The 18,359-nt window shown below is 59.1% G+C and overlaps 1 protein-coding gene across 3 annotated transcripts in view; it reads right to left on the reverse strand.

The window, feature by feature from the left end:
* Positions 1 to 730: 730 nt before the first annotated feature.
* Positions 731 to 18,359, reverse strand: part of PTPRN2 (protein tyrosine phosphatase receptor type N2) — a 593,102-nt gene continuing 575,473 nt past the window's right edge. For 2 of the 3 annotated variants that reach the window (XM_043873079.1, XM_043873077.1), the window contains exons 21-23: positions 16,826 to 16,890; positions 5,344 to 5,417; positions 2,467 to 3,755 (exon numbers count right to left, since the gene is read on the reverse strand). In XM_043873079.1, coding sequence (XP_043729014.1) covers positions 3,279 to 3,755; positions 5,344 to 5,417; positions 16,826 to 16,890 — 616 coding nt within the window. In that variant the 3' untranslated portion in view covers positions 2,467 to 3,278. Of the gene's footprint in view, positions 2,447 to 2,466; positions 3,756 to 5,343; positions 5,418 to 16,825; positions 16,891 to 18,359 lie in introns of those variants that run through there. The other variant, XM_043873080.1, reaches the window with a different exon arrangement.

Below are 18,359 nucleotides of genomic sequence, written 5' to 3' on the forward strand. Positions count from 1 at the left end.
GAGGAGCCTCTTGAGGCCCACGCAGACTCTCACACGCTTGTGTCTCGAGACGTGTCACCTGTTGTCAAGTGCGCGGGTATGAATCACAGCGACTCCCAGCACTCGGACAGCAGAAGTGAGCTGGACCCGGGGAGGGACCCTGATGAGAAGCAAGCTGGGGGAAGGAGGGCCCGCAGGGGCGGAGCCAACGGAGCGGAGGGGGACAACGCTCCGCAGAGATGGGGCGGGGCTGGGGCTGGGGCTGACTTCCCAGAAACAAACACCGCAGACCCCAGCGTCTCACCACCGCCCGCGGAGACACACCGCACAGACGAGAGCGGGGCGGCGGGTCACCGCGGCAGGGCCCCCGGGCTGAGAGGCTCCTGGGGCGGCTCACGTCTCTGTGAGATGTGGGAGACCCCCACCCCTGTGGGCGGCAAGGACGGGCCACCGCTCCCGGGCGCTCCCTGGGCAGACACACGCAGCCAAGAGGTGGCAGGGACACCGGGGCGCAGCGCGCCCCAATGTTCGCCCGGCACTGTTCCATCACTTTTTAGTGAATAGACGCAGCCACACTCAACACTCTGGCGCCCTGTACACATCCCGCTCTGCGAATAAAACTGGAACTCAGTATGGAGCTCCATGGATGCACACACTTTGTTCTGGCATCTAAACGCCCACACCTTCAGGAAACAGGATGGATGGGACAAAGAAACAAAACAAAACTGCTCTCTCATCCAAATAAAGACCATTCAAATGTGAAATCAGAAGTTTAATCAGACACAATTAAATATATTTGTATATCTCACACTGAAGAAACATACAATGTTAGAAATTACAAGTAGGTATATGCTTCCTATGTTCTGATAAACTTGTTTCCATTAATTGTTTGGATTCCAGGTAGAGAGAAACAGCTTTGGGAAGGAAATGATAGATATATTAAAGCAGATACACACAACAACATTGTTTAAAGACACAAACAGTATTTTGGCATCTTTCTCCCCATTCGGTCGGCCACCTTCCCTATTCCCTTTTTTTGAGACGTGGCATCTATTTAAGATGAAAGAACGGTGTCCCACACAGGAAGCAGAGGGCCCAGGGTCACTGGGAGCATTTTACTCCCTAAAGCGAGGCCAAGGACACACAGAACAGTCTGCACATCTCCCTAGGCATTTAACTGTCCTCGGTTCAGTGAAGTGCATTCTTGTGTTTTGGGGTGTGGGTGGTAACTTTGGTGCCCAAGTGCTATTTTGGCAAATGTGAAGGATCGATAGATGCGTGTCTGTGTGACATCAGACGGGATCCGCCCGAGAGGCCAGGAACCTGAGCCCCGGGAGGGACCTGGCTGCCACCGTGTCCCAGATGCCTGGATCCCACGCAGGCAAGAAGCAAAAAGCCGCGGGTCTCCTGGCATGTCCCCCACGGTGAGGGCACTCCTGGTCCTCTCTGGAGGCCAGCAGGCCCCAAGCCTTCCTGGGGAGGGGACCACACAGGCCTGCCCCCCATTTTCGTTACCCCTCAGGGAAGTGTTTAGCCGCATCTGGGTGAACTCCCGTATTCTTGCCTGGGCATTCCCATGGACAGAGGGGCCTGGTGGGCTACAGTCGATGGGATCATAAAGTCAGACCCGACTGAAGTGACTAGCACACGCGTATAAGCCCCTCTTTGTAGTTAAAAGCCATGTCTGGAGGTTGGGGCTCCGCCAAAGCCTTGCCAAGTGTCCCTGGGCTGCTGGCCTGGAAGGAGGCACTCTGGGTGGGGAAAGCGTTTGCCCCTGGGCCCCTGGCTGTCCTGGGGGAGTGGAAGTTTGGGAGGGGCTGTCACTGTCCCCTAACAGTGCTTGGGGGAGGGTGTGCAGCAGCCTAGATCGGACGAGGAGCTGGCACAATTGTCTTTTATGATCCACCCCAAAGCTGCAGAATGTCACCATCACGTCCACCTAACTCCTGAAGAAGCCGGCGGTTTCTCCTGGTGGTACACAGCCAAATGTGTCTTCCACTGGGGGTGGCCCGGTGGCCCCTCTGGGCTCCACCCCGCATGGCTGACCCTCCTTCAGAAAGTGACAGATCACAAACCAACCCTCTTCTGGGGACCTCACTGACGGTGCCGTCCGTACCACATGATTGGCAATTAAGAACATGGATGTGTGTGTTAAGGAAAAATAAAGTTTTTTCAAGAAATCGAAAATAGAAGAACTGATTGCCCCCCATCATTGCATCTGCCCATAGATCTCCCTTTATCATTATTTGGCTGAACAAAAACACACATTTCCACTGCTAAGCTGCATTGACTGTAGGAGAGTCCTAAGGACTAGATCACCAGGCATTTGCACTAGAGATGCAGTTACGTCGTCGGTGGTCGCCGACGGGGCCCCCGGCCATGGGCGCCTCCGGCTTCACTGGGGAAACGCTTTGAGGATGGCGTTCACCTCCTCGGCCACGGCTGTCAGGGCAAACTCGAACTGTTCCTGGAGGGACAGAGGAGGCAGACGTGAGTGGGGCCCCTTCTGCTCCAGCCGTGGGCTCCCGTGTGCCATCCTGCAGAGAGAAGCTGTTTAGGGAGGAAAGGGACGAGCTGCAGACTTCCGAGGGAGGCGGGCAGGGTGCGGGTTTGCGGGACGAGAACTGGTGCAGACAGGCTGCGCGTCTCGTGTTCACCTCCGCCTCTGTTGCTGGAGAAGCTGGGGTGGATGTGTGCGTGGGACAGCAGCTGCCACAGGCTCCGTGTGCCCCCTCCGCCAGCTCCTTCTGACCCCAGCCCCAGCGGGGCCCCCGAGGGGCGGGGCTGGACTCAGCCTCCTGTCCTTCTGAGACTCACTGGATACGGTCACAGTCACGACCCCTCGGGGTTCCCCGGCCTCAGAATGGAAAGGATGGTACTCGCGCTCTTTGAAAATCCACCCACCATCCGGCTCAATCCGACTCACTTGTTTGCCAAGAAACCTCGTCTCACCCTCAACCGTGCCAGCTTAAGCACACGTGTGCCCACAGACACCAGTGCACCCAGGATGGGACATGCTTCTCGTGCAGGCGGAACCTGCAGGACTGCTGAGTAGTAACTGGGGCCGAGTCCCGGGTGTCAGAACCGTCTGCTCCTCCAGAAACGGGCCTCGGCAGACAGAGGGCAAGCCCACCTGGCCTGCAGGCTCCCCGGGTCCACAACCTGCTCTCAGCTTGGCATGAAACACTCAGAGCAGTGTACCCAGGACTTCCCCATCACACCAGAGAAATGACAAAAGAATAAACTATGCAAACACTCCCTGAACAGCAGTTAAGGATTTTTGATGGAGGAGAGCCCTATCAATGGCTTAGATACTTGATAACTCCAGTCATCGACAGACTTGAGTCCAATGCCAAAAAGAATGATAAGTTTCCACTTCGAACGACCGGTATATGATAGAAACTTATGTGCTGTTCTGTGCTTTGTCGCTCAGTCGGGTCTGACTCTTCGCGACCCCAGGGACTGTAGCCCGCCAGGCTCCTCTGTCCATGGGATTCTCCAGGAAAGGATACTGGAGTGGGTAAACATTCCCTTCTCCAGGGGATCTTCCTGATCCAGGAATCAAACCTGGACTGCCAGGTCCAGGGAAGCCGCCTCCCGCCACCGTCTCTCAAGCCAGCGGTCAGCCAGAGGGCATGGTGTGTGCAGGACACCGCCCCAGACACGGGCGCAGCCGCCCTGGACGCCTCCTCCGGCACGGCGGCCTGCTGACGGCAGACTGCAGTCTTGCGATGACGCAGAAACGGGACAGGACTCAGGCGGCTCTTTGGGCCCTGCTGCTTAGTAAAGTGACAAAGGCGGGGCAGACCTGCCCTGTGCCCCGACCGTGATCATTAAACCCTCTCTGCTCACTGACTGTGTGGTGGACGGGGCCTGGGGCCAAGCAGGGCCATTCATAGTGCTGCCGAGGTGCCGGCCGGCCGGGAGGGCAGGCCGTGGGCCTCACAGCCCGGGGCTCGCGGGACCGGGAGACGGTGCACGAGGCAGCGGGTCAGCCAGAGACAACCTGCTTCTCCTTCCTGCGCAAGAGCTGCCCCTGCCCTCAGCCCCGGTTCTGGGCCGCGTGGAGCTGTGAGGCTGCTGGTGGACGCGGGGCCAGACCCTCCCCGACGGCGAGCCCACCCTGGATTTCTGGATGAGCAGGCCACCACCCGTGGCACAGGCAGTCCTGTAGGACGGCCCCGCCAGGGGCACTGGACCTGTGGGCTGCCTGTCACTGGGATGGCAGACCGTGTGGGCAGGGTCCAGCTCTCCCCAGGGCCCCGCCAACCGCCAGCGGAGAACGGTGGCGGCCGCAGAGATCCGACCGCCATGCGAGTCCTCTGGTTCTGCCCGGAACAGTTTCCTGGCTCTACATGGAGGAACTGAGTTGGTTTTGCCTCCATGCTTGGGGCTGACTTTGACAACGTGGAGCCAGCCAAAGGGGCCCTTGAAGGTGTTCTGAGAAATGACCTTTGGGGTCAAAGTGTGCTCGCTGGAGCTTACGGGGCTCTGGGCTCCTTCCCTCCGAACAGAGCGGGTGGAGTGAGGACTGTGCTTCCTTCCTCGAGGCTCAGATGCTGCCCGTCCTGTCTGTGGCACAGAGCAGGGCCCAGGAGCTGCTTATGCCCTGTGGGGATAGTAAGACCCCGAGCTGGGACGACGGGGGTCCCAGAGCCTCACTACTCAGTTCCGGAGCACAACGCGGCCTGGTCTCCCGGGAGAGCTTTTATAACTTTTATGACTGAAGTCCTCTGCAAGGGCGGCTTTAGTGGAGGCGCTGACAGCACTCGGAGAGTCCGGGCCACACCAGGAAGGAGAGCTTCCTGTGTTTATGACTGCAGGACGTGCTGCAGGGTGTTTGTGGCTGGACATGGACACTTCTCCAACACTAAGGGGACGGGCCATCACGTGGACCTTGGTTCCAGCTCCAGTGAACCCAAGGCTGTCCAGGGATCTTTCGTCTCTGCTCCTTTTGCTGCAAACTTAGCCTTTTCAATAAGCTACTCAGGGTGCTCAGGGGCCCAGCACGGCCCGGGGACACTCTGGTGACCGCTGTCCTGATAACCTCACAGCAGAGCTGTGGCTGTGGGCTTGGGCGGGCAGAAGATTCCACCCACGTCGCTGGCCTCTGACGGGGAGAGCACGCTGCTCTCCCACTCCCCTGTCCGGCACATGGGGGTCCCGGGCCCTGAGGTCTGACCACATCTGCTCAGGCTGGAACGTGGGGGCTGTGGCTGGAGCCGCCCCGACCTCCTGGGATGGACTGCCCACGTCCAGTCCCTAGCGGAGCTGGCGTGGGAGGCAGCTGGCCGGCCTGCCCCACGCTCCTCTTGAGAAAACCGCCCCCCACGAGCCCCGAGCCCCAGGCCCGGCCGCGTGTACCTTGGTCTGGACCATGCCCGGCCGCTGGTCCCTCAGGTGCTCCAGGGTGGCGGCGATGTCGATCTCCTTGGCGCCTGCAACAGACACACGCCGGGCTTAGACAGGCGCAGTGCCCGCCGGTGCGCCTCACCCGCTGCCAGGGCCTCCGGGCTCAGCGGCCGGATGACGGTGACCGTCATCCCGCGGCCGCCTGGCCGGGAGGGGCATTTCGGGTTCACACAGGAACACAGGGCAAGGCGGCTTTCGTTTGTGTTGGCTCAAGAAAGCTGGGCTGAAGCTTGCTATCAAAGGCATATACACACACCCACGGCAAGCCACGGTCAGGACAGATTAGGGCTTTGCTCGGCTTTATCTGGTGGCATTTTAAGACTTTTGTATTTTTTTGGCTGTGACACTTGCAAGATCTGTGTTCCCTGATCAGGGACTGAACCCTGGCCAGGGCAGTGAATGCTCTGAGTCCCAACCACGAGGCCAGCAGGAAGTCCCCAGGAAGTTTTCAGTCAGAGAACGGAGCACATAAGCTTTACCTTCTCTTGCATATAGGATTTTCACTTAGGGAAATGGAAAGGTAGACTAACCTTGTCCACCTTATACCCCTAACGCTGGCTTCTAAATAGCTGTCTCAAGAAGCGAGTGTTCTGAACGCTAAGGAAGGCTGAGGCGCCCGTGTGCTCATGGGTGGCTTCTGGCTGTGGCCCAGCGCCCCTCAGACGCGCCCGCCCCCCCATCCCCCGGCTCCAGGTGCCTCGGGGGCCGCAGAAACTATACTATTCGAGTTAAAAATGCAATCTCATGAATTGTGAATTCCACATATACTCTCACTTTCCTATCTTGCCAGGACCTCTGGGAGGTGAACAGTGAACTGGGCTGGGTCCCCAGCGCCCGAGCCTCTTACAGGTCAGAGGTGAGCGTCTGCAGTGCGATCTTGCCAGACACGGGGGCTGGGCGGACGGCACAGTGGGGTTGGCTGGGATCCACCCACCAGCCCCCCAGTGGGTAGGTGTCCTGTCAACACTTCCTTTCACACATCAGGCTGGTTACCACCCCCGATTCAGACGAAATTAAGGCTTGTCTGGGTCGCAGAGCTGGTGGTCGTAAGACCCAGACGTGGAAGAGACCCCGGGCCGGCCGCCCCCGGGGCAGCCCAGCTCCACCTCCGTCATACCTGTGTGAGTGTGGTGTGGATTCGTCAAATGGAGACGGGCCTAGCCCTTTACAATGATGCCTCGGGGGTCCAGGGGGTCCAGACCTAACCCCTCTCTTCTCTCTTAAGTTTGCTTAGGTGCATCTTTGCGCCTTGAAACTGGTTTGAAAGACTCTTCCAACAGCCGTTTGTCCCAGAAAGGCTAGTCTGAGCAGGAGATCCGGCATGTGGTCTCAGACCCCCATCACTCGGTCGCCCTGAGACGACTCCCTGCAGGGCTCCAAGTGGGGCCATGGGAGGTCCCCTCCCCAGGCAGTGTCTGCGTGACCCTCCGATCAGCTGCCACGGACAAAATCTCTCTGAATTTACTGCAGTGATGCTGGGCGAGGAAGCGACAAAGAGGACAGAGAAAGTGTCATTAGGTTTTCCCTGGACAGACAGGGTCTTTAAAATATGAAACGCCAGGGCATGATGTCTCAGAATCACGGTTAGACTGAACCCAAAACTCAGCAGTGGAGGAAATAAAAGGAAAGCTTAGAAATGTGCAGCTGGAAACAGAGACAGAATGGATTTATCAGGTGGGTCAGCACTGTCTCTGTGCACGTTAGGACTGGAGTGATTAGTCACCTGAGGCGTGCAGGGAGACTTTTTAAGAGCACACCCATGCAGGACCTCTTCTGAGGGTTGGGGAGGCGTGGCCCTGAGCATCCTGGTGATCTGTGGTGCGGGAGTGGCACAGGCTGCCTTGGGGCAGGTAGGGTGGGCGGTGTGTGTCCTTCTAGCAGGCTTCACCGAAGGTAAAAGGATTTACTTAAATCCCTCAAGCACATAGGAAGCTCCCTTGAGTGCATTTAGATGGAGTTCTCTCTACGAATCCCATTCTACTGACCACACATTAGAGCCCAGGCGAACGGATACACGCGGTGCGCTGCCCAGGTCGAAAGGCAGGTGAAGAGTGACTGTTTGTGACCCTACAGACTGCAGCACTCCAGCCTCCTCTGTCCTTCACCATCTCCCAGAGCTTGCTCAAACTCATGTCCATTGACTCAGTGATGCCATCCAACCATCTCATCCTCTGTCGTCCCCTTCTCCTCTCGCCTTCAATCTTTCCCAGCATCAGGATATTTTCCAATGAGTTGGCTCTTTGCATCAGGTGGCCAAATTATTAGAGCTTCAGCATCAGTCCTTCTGATGAATATCCAGGTTGATTTCCTTTAGTATTCACCGGTTTGACTTCCTTACAGTCCAAGGGACTCTCAAGAGTCTTCTCCAGCACCACAGTTTGAAAGCATCAACTCTTCAGTGCTCAGCCTTCGCAGATGCAAATAAAACTCCGACAGAAGATGGGCTAACAACCAATACAGGGGAGCGTCAGTGTGGTTCAGGGGACAGGCTTCCAGTATCTTCTACTGGAGAGGCGTTACCACTGTTCAGACGCGAGAGGAATGTATGTAAGTCGTTCTGTGGTCAGTTTAAGCTGGTGACTCCACGAATGTGCAACCGAGGTGGAGGCAGCCTGTGGGCGTGGACCCAGCAACATAGGAGGTGGGTGTCCAGCCTGACCCATCTCTCCCAGTGCCCACGATCCCACGGGCTCGCTGCAGACTCCAGGCACACGGGCTGGCAGGCTGGGTCCTGAGAGAGGCTGGCCTGCTGCCATCCCGGGCACCGCTTGGTACAACAGCTGGGGCTTCAGCTTCCTAACGCACCAGGGGCCATCGGCTCTGGAGCTCATACATGGGTTAAATGCATTTTTAGGACAACAGAGGTTTTTTGAGCTTTAGATAGAAGTAGTAGCCATTATACGAGGGACATTAAAAGAGCACTAGTATTAAAGATATTAAAACCGCTGCTTTTTATGACGAATCAATTCCAAGTGGGAGAAAACCGAGCACATAGGCCACCGGCGCCTCCTTCCCAGGCCTGCGTTGATTTCTCCCGGAGCTGGCCAGCGGGCGGAGGGAGGCGTGGAACTCGCGATCCTGGCCGCACCACCTCCTCCCACGGGACCGGGGGACCGCGGCGCGCGGTCTGGAGGCACCCTCGTCTCTTCCTTCGGCAGCGCGTCCACGGCGTCCTCGGTGACGTCATGTCAGACACAGAAACACCTTTTGGTCCGGCTTTTACCCAGAAGGCTTTGTGAACCGCACTGCAGGGATGTGATGCATCCTTCCCTCTTCAGCATAAAAGACGTTACGTGTCGAGTGCGCAAGAGAGAAAGGTCTGAATTTTGCAAGGAGGAAGCTGTCTCTACCCCACCCTCTGGGAGGGCCCAGGAAACGCCAGATACACCTGAAGGGACCAGGGCCAGGGCGGAGCTGTCCGTGCGCTGAGCTGGGCCCCAGGGTCTGTGCTCGCTGGCTGACCTCCGTTTTGGAAGGAAGGGCTGGGCAGTGACGGGCAGGGACTGTGCGAGTCCTCACCCGGCGTCGGCCGAGTGGCTGTCACCGCAGCCAGAGGGCAGCCTTTCTCCCACGACGGTGCCTCCAGCTGGGGGTGCCCCTCCAGACCTCAGCCCCCCACTGTGCTCACAGGAGGCGGCTCCCATACGCTCCCTGGGGTGTGCGCACACACAGATATACACTCGCGCGAGCGTGCGCGCGCGCACACACATGCGCATGCTCTGTCCTGGGTCTTCCGTGCCAAGCAGTTTCTACTTCATGTTTCCGGATGCACTGAATCGATGGAAGATTTGTTAAAATTACAACTATGACGATTTTTTGCAGGCTCTCTAGATTAACTGTAATCTCCCTTTCATGAGGTTTCGCTGGGATGAAGGAGACAAATGAGCATCTTATTCACTGATAATCGGGGACCTCAGAACCCAAATAGCGCAGGTACTTCTCAAGCTTTTAGAAACTAACTCGAAAACATTTTTTTCAGGAGAAACTGGGATGCCTCCAAATCTTCATAAAAAACACAAGTAGGACTGTGTGTGTATCGCCCCAGTAAGGTCACCACCATGTAACACGCCAGGAGGCACTGGAACCTCGTGACGTGTCCGGCGATGCTCCGTCAGGGCCACCTGTTAGTAGTACGCACCCCGGGGATCAACACCCAGACCTGGAGCCCGCGGGCCTGGGAGCACTCGGCGGCTACAGACGCAGGGCATCAGGAAGGGGAGACGGTTAAACTGGTAGAGGAAGGGTGGGCGGGAAGGCCAGGAGAAGCTGAGAGGCCGGAGTCGTCAGACGTTCGCTCCCTGTTTGAATCACCCCAACCCTGTCCCCTGATCACACCCCTAACCCCGCCCCCTGATCAGCCCCCTAACCCCATCCCCTGATCACCCCTAACCCGCCCCAAACACAACCCTAACCCCGCCCCCTGACCACCCCAACCCCGCCGTCTGATCACTCTAGCCCCGCTCCCTGATCACACCCCCAACCCTGCCCCCTGATCACACCTCAACCCCGCCCCCTGATAAGCCCCCTAACCCCACCCTCTGATCACTCCTACCCCGCCCCCTGATCACCGTAGCCCCGCCCCAATCACAACCCTAACCCTGCCCCAATCACAACCCTAACCCCATCCCCTGATCACCCCTAACCCCGCCCCTGATCACCCTAGCCCCACCCCCTGACAAGCCCCCTAACCCCACCCCCAGATCACCCCTAACCCCGCCCCAGATCACCCCTAACCCCGCCCCTGACCACCCTAACCCTGCCGCCTGCCTCCTCTCCTGGTGAAAGGAGACGCAGGGGCCCAGGGAGGCCCCAGGGACACTGTGAGCTCGTGAGGGCAGCACAGACGTCAGCACTTGTCACAGAATGCTCTACAGGAGTTTTCTTGGGGGGTCACTAATGCAAAGTGACAGAGACCTGGTCCCTGACCCCACTGCCTGCCCAGAGCACAGGCCTCAGAGTCCTTCTTAACAGAGCGTTTGGACCACGTCTCCCCAGTGACTGGGTGGTTGTGCTCTGGGACTTCCCATCACCCGCAAGGGACAAGAGGTCCTCAGCAGGAGCAGAGACAGACCCTCACCACCTGGTGAGGTGCTGTGAACTATTGCTGAAAGGGGCTGGGGCATGGCAGCCTTCCTGGGCCTCAGAGGCCTCCAGAGAGACGGTGCATGGGGTTGGGGAGGCAGCTGGGAGCAGAGTGGCCACATGGCTCTGCAGGGCACCTGTGCGGCAGGAGGACTCTCGCGGCCTCTGAGCTGAAGTGATGCCACTAAACATGGAGAGCCAGGCCTGCCAGGGCCAGCAGGACAGAGAGGGATGACACTCTCAGGGACGGGGACAGTCTGGGTTTGGGGACGACTGAGAGGAGGACCCAGAGGACAGGCTGGCTGCTGCCTGTCCAGGAGAAGGGGGTGCTCTGGGAGGGATGGCCCTGTACCGGCGGCAGAGGGGGTCCAGCCAGGTCTCCTGGTTTCTCTTTGGGTGAGTGAGGAGGGAGGAGAAGCCTGGGGGCTGTATGAGTGGGTCTGACCCCTGAGAGGCATGGGGCGGGGGTGGCCACTCTGGCCAGGAGCCCCTGCTGTGGTCCGAGGGGCACAGGGCCCCTGTCCACCTGTTGGCAGGTGGGAGAGAGGGAAGAATGGTCAGCTGTACCTGCCCAGGCGTGATCCACAGGCTGGAGACCATTTAGGAGGCAAATTGTGGGATACAGTTCACAAAACTATCCAGATCAGATGATGGGCTTGTCAGGAAGTTTTCCAGGAACAGTTGGTTCCATTCATCTCATTTCTCTCCAATTAATTCACTTTGTGTATCATGTCACCCAGGCCTGGGTCACACCCCCAGCCATGCTGCTCCTGGACCCCTACCCCCACCTGAGTCTCAGCTGCAAATGGAGAGAAGGACAAGGGAAGAGGTGGGCACGTGTCACCTCCCGGGACACAAGTTCTCTAAGCAAAAGGAAGACTCTCTTCTCCCCAGTTCTGAACCCTCCTCTCAGCCTGAAACTCCAACGAGCTGAAGACAGGGCCTTACCACCTTGAAGCCACGCAGAAGGCAGACCGGTCTATAGAATCCGTTTTCTGCTGGGTCTTTGTGCTTCAGCCAAACATAAAAGTGAGCCATTTCCCCCGACGTACCCTGTTCTTTGCAGCCTGCCTCTCCCAATCAGTCCTGCCCATGAAAGGGTCGTCCATGTGTGCGTCCACAGCCGGGGTCAGCTCAGCCCTCCCTGCAGAGCCCCGTGGGCACAGACCCCGGGGCCCTTCCCCCTCAGCCCTCTTGGCCAGCGGCGCCAAGTCAGTCCTGCCGGGACCAGCTCTATGTGCTCCTTATCCGTGGCGCCAGGTGGACCTGAATCAGCGAGCTGGCAGTTCCAGGGCCCCATTGTCTGATCTCCGTCTCCCCTCCCTGGCAGAGTTTCCGCTGTGGCTCTAACGGACCAGCTGCCCGCTCCACCCTGTCCCTGGCCCACACAGTCTGGCGGCATCTCTGCTGTGCTGACCACACCCCCCTCAGCCTCTGGGGTTTGGCCAGTTTGCAGCAAGGCCGGGGCTCTGCATTGCCCGGCCAGCTGGGTGCTTCCCAGCAAGCCCCCAAACCTTGGAGATATACTTTCTCAGTTTGCAACCAGGCGTCAGAATCGGTGAGCCCTCAGGGCCCTCGGTGCTGTGAGGATGGGCTACAGACGCACGCAGGGCTCTGTGATGAGGGCGGGGGGCAAAGGAGACCCCAGCCCTGCACCCCGGGGCCTCGACGGCGCTCAGCAGCCCGCTGAGCTGCGGACACCGCCCGTTTCTCTCCGCCGAGTGCAGACCCAGGAGGATGGGCTCGCCTCCTGTCTTGCTCGCCGCGGAGTCCTGGTGCTCAGTCAATAGCAGGTTGGAAGGCATTTCCGTCGTCCAGCCCAGTATTTGCTGGGACGGTATGGAATAGGATGGCTGTGGTGGCCGAGAGGAGCAGAAGGACCGATGAGAGGGCAAAGGGGCTAGGGAGGGCGCCTACCCCACAGTCCGGGGCTGGGACCCGGGTCCCGCAGGAAAGAGTAGGCACGGCCCCAGAAGACCCCTCTCTTGGGGTCTTACATCCTGCCGACCACCGTGAGCAGAAGAGACCAGTCAAGGGGGTCACAGAAGGGGAGACGCAGGGCCAGGGGCCCAGGGAGACAGAGAGACGGAGGTCTGGACACGTGTGCACACATGACCACCCTCGGCACGTTCCCTGGAGCAGAGCCACCGCACGGGGCTTCCTGCCTAGGAGGCCTTCTCTGCACCGTCCATGTGGCAGGCCCTGGGCACCTGTGCTGTTGGGGCGCTCAGCATGTGGTCCGTGTTTTAATCTCACCACATAAGCTGCCACGTGGGGCTGGCGGCTGCTGACTCAGCAGTGCAGCTCTGGAGGAGCGCTGGGTTTTAAAGTTCAAGGAGAAATGATATTTCTCCCAGAAAGGGAGGAAGTATTTGCACCACCACGTATCTGATAAGGGGTTGATATCCTCAATATATAAAGAACACCCACAACGCAATAACAACCAAACAGCCCAGTTAAAAGATGGAAAAAAAGAATTTGAATGTCATTTCCCCAAAGAAAATATCCAAAGGGTCGACAGACACATGAAAAGATGCTTGACATTTCTCATCTTCAGGAAAATGCAAAGCAAAATCGCAGTGAGACCTCTCAGCCACGAGGATGGCTACTGTCAAAGCCCCAGAAAATGACAGTGTTCACGCGGGTGTGGGGAAACCAACCACAGTCCTTCCTTGTGCGCTGCTGCTGGGACTGGAAAATGGTGCAGCTGCTGTGGAAAACAGTAATGGAGCTCCTCGGGAAATCAAGTAACAAGGCCACATGACCCAGCAATTCCACTCTGGGTTAACCCCAAAGAACTGAGAGCAGAAGCCAAACAGATATTTGCACACCATGATTGGAGTAGTATTGACCCAACAGCTGAAAGGTGCAGGGAACCCGTGTCCCTGGATGGATGGTGAACAAGGTAAGCGTAGTCCATCCCGGGAGGGGATGCTGCTCCGCCTCAACCAGGGAGGTGATCCCGACACCTGCTGCAGCTCAGCTGAACCCCAGGACGTGATGCTCAGAGAGAAGGCAGACTCAAAGGGACACGCCCTGTGTGCTTCCACAGGTCTCGAGGTCCCTGGAGACGTCGGAGCCACAGAGACAGGAGGCACAGGGGAGGTGATACACCCCCTTGGACGAGGAGATGTTCACCGAAGCCACAGTGTGACAGGGAAACAGGAAATAGGTGAGCTTGCTGAGGATGGAGACCGGGGGCTGGACAGATGGCCACGCAGGCGCTGGACATTGCCATTCACGTTCCATGCTGAGACCATCTAGAACCAAATCCCAGCCGACACGAGCTTCCAGGGTGTCTCCGGGCGCACCTGCGGACTCGGGCCCACGCTCCGCATTGTGCGATGAAATCCCAGTCCTGTAGCTCCCGCCAAACAAAAGGGATGGGCTCCCAGGCTGGCCCGGGCCCGCGGACACCCCAGTGGTTGGGGCTCAGGCGGCACGGCCGGCTTTGCAGAGGCGGGGCTCCTGCTTAGCGGCCCCCAGCCAGCGAGGCTGCCGCCTCCCAACAACCCAGCCAACGCAATCCTTGGGAAGCCCCTCCATCTGTCTGGTGCTCTCCATTCATTTAAAAAATTGTGGTGAAATATGAAAAACCCTGGGCAAAGAGAAGTCTCGGACAAAAATGTAAAAGGCACGGCTTGGAAAGTACTTGGGCTGCAAAACCAGTGTTGATGCATTTTCGTCCATGAGAGAGGAACATTACCAAACCCTGATTCTACCAAAAATGTTAACCCTGAGTTCAAAATTTGCAGCCTGTATTTGCGGCCACAGGAAAAACATGCAGAAGGATTTTCCAGGGTCTCCTGCTTTCCCACCACCTGGCGGAGCAGCAGCTCCCCATTCAGATGCCGAATCACCCCCCCAGTCCACGCGCTAACAGCCCAGGCCCCGGGTAGTGGCCCAGCCCGGCCGTTGAGCGTCCCCCGCGGGCCTCAGGGCCCAGGGCTGACGCAGGGGCCCGGCTGCAGGACAGGCCTTCTCCGGTCCTCCTGCAATTCATTCCTTTTAAGAAAAGGAGACGGGAAGAAAGCCTTCATGTCCAGGCCTGCGGCCTTTGATCATTTGATGAACACAGGCGGGCAGTCCGGCCTCCGGCTTCTCAGGCCAGACAAAGGCGCCCCCACCGCCCGGGCCCCATGGCCGGGCCCAGGACAAAACCCTGGTGGCCGCTCGCTGGGGCGGCCCAGGAAAGGGCCCCTCGCCGGCTGAGGGGCCGCCCTGCCCTTTGATCTGCCAGGACCGCGGCCGGGCCCCAGGTCAGGGGATGGCTCAGCGTGGGCCCCTAGGGCAGAGGGGAGCAGGTCAGGAGCAGAGTGAGGGGTGACTGATCTCAGAAAGGGCCCAGCTCCCGCCCTCCCGGGCCGGTTCCACACGGCTGGGCTCACATTGTTGCCACCAGCCTGCACTTCCAGTGAAATCTGACAGGACGCGGCAGGCAGGACCGGCCGGTGAATGCGGGGTCGGGGGTTGGGGCCAGCTGGGAAGGGGAGTTGCCTCCCCTGCCCTGGGCTGTGGTTCTGCTCAGCGCCCGGTGACATCACACCAGTGAGCCGGACACCGACCCCCTCCAACGCTGCTGGGGCCCGCTCCTTGGGGGGAGCCAGACTCCACGTGGCGGTGTGTGCCCGTGAGGCCACGTGCCACCTGCCTGCTCACACAGACGTCTCCTCAAAAGTTAGAGACGACCCACATTCCCAAAAGGTGTTTGGTTTAGCAGGTGGAAGCACTCTGGGCCTGACGGTGGGGGGTGGGGGGGCAAGGGTGGAGAGGAGGCAGGAGTCCCGTGGAGACTCTGGGTTTGCAGAAACCGTGCACTTGCCAATGAAGAGCCAGACCCAGTCGACGAGATACAGAGGCACAAACGACCTTCCCACTAGAGTTAGCTTTGTGGATCTAAGACCAAGTCACGTAATTAAGAGCATCATCTGAACGGTGCGTTTGCATCGGGCTTGCTGCTGCTTTGTCTGTATGTCTCAGCACCGCCGCTGCCTCGGGTGTGAGAGACAGCCTCTGGTGTGCGTGCTGGCCCGCTGTCCCCACCCCCCGCAGCCGGCAGGAAGCCTGTGGCACCCACGGGGTGGGGGGCTGCCTGGGTCCCGGTTGGTCCTCTGGTTCCCAGGGTAGGGCTCGGAACCTGCCCATGCTCTCTACTCCTGCGTGTAACACGATGGCCATCGTTTCATCTTCACGCAACCATATCCTTGGGCTAGAGGTGTGTTCTGCTTTTCTGCTTTTCTTTTAACCGGGAGAAGATGGAGTAAGGAAGACGCCTATTTCAGAGTTGCTGGCACTTGTCTGACGATGTATAGAAACCCAATTCTGCAACAGGTGTCTGCGCTTATTGCCAGGCAAAGGGTGATGGGTGGGCTCCTGGAAGCTAGGCACCCTAGCTAAAGACACACGTGTGCGTGTGTGCACGGGTGTGTGTCCATGTAGAGGAGACGGTGTTTCCTCTGGCGGGAAGGAGACTGTGAGACGGCACCATCCCAGGGCTTCCTTCCCAAGTCCCCAGAGGCTGAGGACAAGGAGGGACCTCCGCAGGTCAGGCTGGGGTCTCCCTGCTGACATGTGCCTGGTTCCCCTAGAGGTGGGTCCGAGGGAATCTCCCACTTGGCTCTGGAGAGCACCGGCCTCCCAGGGGGACACCTCACAGGTCTGGTGTGGGGAGCACACTGAGGAGCCGCCAGCCCCCTCAGTCCCCGCCCTCTCAGGGACTAAACCCCACCCAAGCCACGAGCTCACCCAGGGTCCGTGCTCAGATCACAGTCCTCCGAGCCCAAGTGCCCAGACGCTGTTACACGCTGGGCGTCTGAAGGGGGGCTACTGCAGAGACAGTCTCTGCCAGAGATAAAGGGGGGCTACTGCAGAGACAGTGTCTGCCAGAGATAAAGGGGGGCTACCGCAGGGACAGTCTCCACCAGAGATAAAGGGGAGCTACTGCAGAGACAGTCTCTGCCAGAGATAAAGGGGGGCTACTGCAGAGATAGTCTCTGCCAGAGAGTCTAGGCTCTGAATTTTGCAAATACAGTTCTAACAACAGGGAGGGTTTGTTTAAGGCTCTTCTGAGCTACTGTAGCCCTGGAAGATCAAGATGGCCTTCTCCCCACTTGTGATGTTAACACAGGATGCGGATTGCCCACTGTGCCCTAAGCCCGCCGTGTGACCCCGGGCGGAGGTAGCGACAAAGGAGGACCCTCAGAAATGAACGTGCTTGCTGCAAACAGCTTCCCTGCGATTCAGAAAAGGGACAACAGGCTAATTTCCCCACGGCTCTCTGTGACTGCGGCACCGAGGTTGCCATGGCAACACCATCGCTGGCGCCTCGCAGAGCAGCCGCTCCGAGTCTTACCTTTGGCCATCTTATTGAGAACCATGTCGATCAGGACGTAGGTGCCACTCCTGCCCGCACCGTCGCTGCCAACAGAAGGAGAGAGATGAGGACGCGACAGGCTGTGCTGCCCCCACTCCCCAAGTGCCCACGACAGTCTGCGCCCTCTGCGATCAGGGGGCCCACGGGAGGAGGGGAGGGTGGGGGACTGGAGAGGAAGAGACACAGAGTGGGGCGTGGGGGGGGTGGGAGGGGAGGAGAGGGAGGAGGAGGGAGGAGATGGGGAGGAAGAGGAGGGGGAGGGGAGAAAGGTGAGGGGGAAGGGGGGAGGCAGGGGGAGGGGAGGAAGGGGAGGGGGAGCAGGGAGGGGTCGGGAGGAAGGTGAGGGGGGAGGGAGGGGAGGGGAGAAGGGGGAGGGGGGGAGGGAGGAAAGGGGGGAGGAAGAGGCGGGAGGGGGCGGGAGGAAGGTGAGGGGGAGGGAGGGGGGGGAGAAGAGAGGGGAGGGAGGAAAGGGAGGGGGAGGGGGAAAGGAGGGAGGGGGCCAGAGGAAGGTGAGTGGGAGGGGAGGGAGGAGGGGGAGGAGGAGGAGGGAGGTGAGGGGGAGGGAGGAGGGGGAGGGGAGGAAGGGGGAGGAGGAAGGTGGGGGAGGGGGAGGACGAGGAGGGGGAGGGGAGGAAGAGGGAGAGGAGGAGGGAGGCGAAGCTTTCTTCGGCCTGTGCTAAATGCAGTTCGGATTAGCTATTGTGCCTGTGTTGATTTGTTCCTTTCTTCCCTTTTTCTCCCCTCTTTGGTCAAAGATTCAGCAAATTTTGTCAGGGAAAAAGGAAATAAAGAACTGGCTGACAGTGTCAGAGCTGATGGCACTTGTATTCAGTCTGCAGGGGGCTGGCTGCAGGGGAGGAAGGCTGGGTGCAGGCCTCGGCAGGCCCACCCCGTGGAGGCCGGTCCTCCGCCCCGTCCACCCGCATCTCCTCCTGCAGCCTCCTTGCAGCCTCCCTCGGCCCCAGTGGAAAGTCCTCCTCGGGACGAGGGTTTGAGAGTGTTCCAAGTCGTGGCTCAGCAGCAGGCGGCAAGGGGAAAGGAAGGTGGCCTTTTGGGGGGCGGCCCGGTGTCTCTGCTCCCTCGCGCGGTGCCCTGAGCGGGCTGTCGGTCCAGCAGACTGTCCTCAGCCCACCGGCGCCTGCAGCGGGCGGAGGCGCCGACACGCTCGCTCCTGGCAGAACCCGCTGACTTGGGAGGGAAGTGTCTCTGTTTCAGGCCCCGGGGACCTGCAGGGCCACTGTGTCTGCTCTGTCTCAGACCTGCCGGCTGGCTGCTAACCCGGAAGTCTGTTGGTTGTCCTTTCACAGCAAAGAGTCACTGGTTTTGGTGTCAACGTATTTCTCAAAGAGCAGAAAAAGCCTCAGGTGGAAAGAGAACCACCCTGCATAGCACAGTGGGGTGGGGACACAGCCACGCTGAGGTCACTGGGGCTCCAGTGACGTGCCAGCCCCCGAAGGCTCCTCCCAGACCTGCCTTGGAACCAATGCCGACTGGAGCTGCTCCTCGGGTGGGT

The sequence above is a fragment of the Cervus elaphus genome, chromosome 18, assembly GCF_910594005.1.
Source record: "Cervus elaphus chromosome 18, mCerEla1.1, whole genome shotgun sequence".
Classification (NCBI taxonomy): Eukaryota; Metazoa; Chordata; class Mammalia; order Artiodactyla; family Cervidae; genus Cervus; species Cervus elaphus.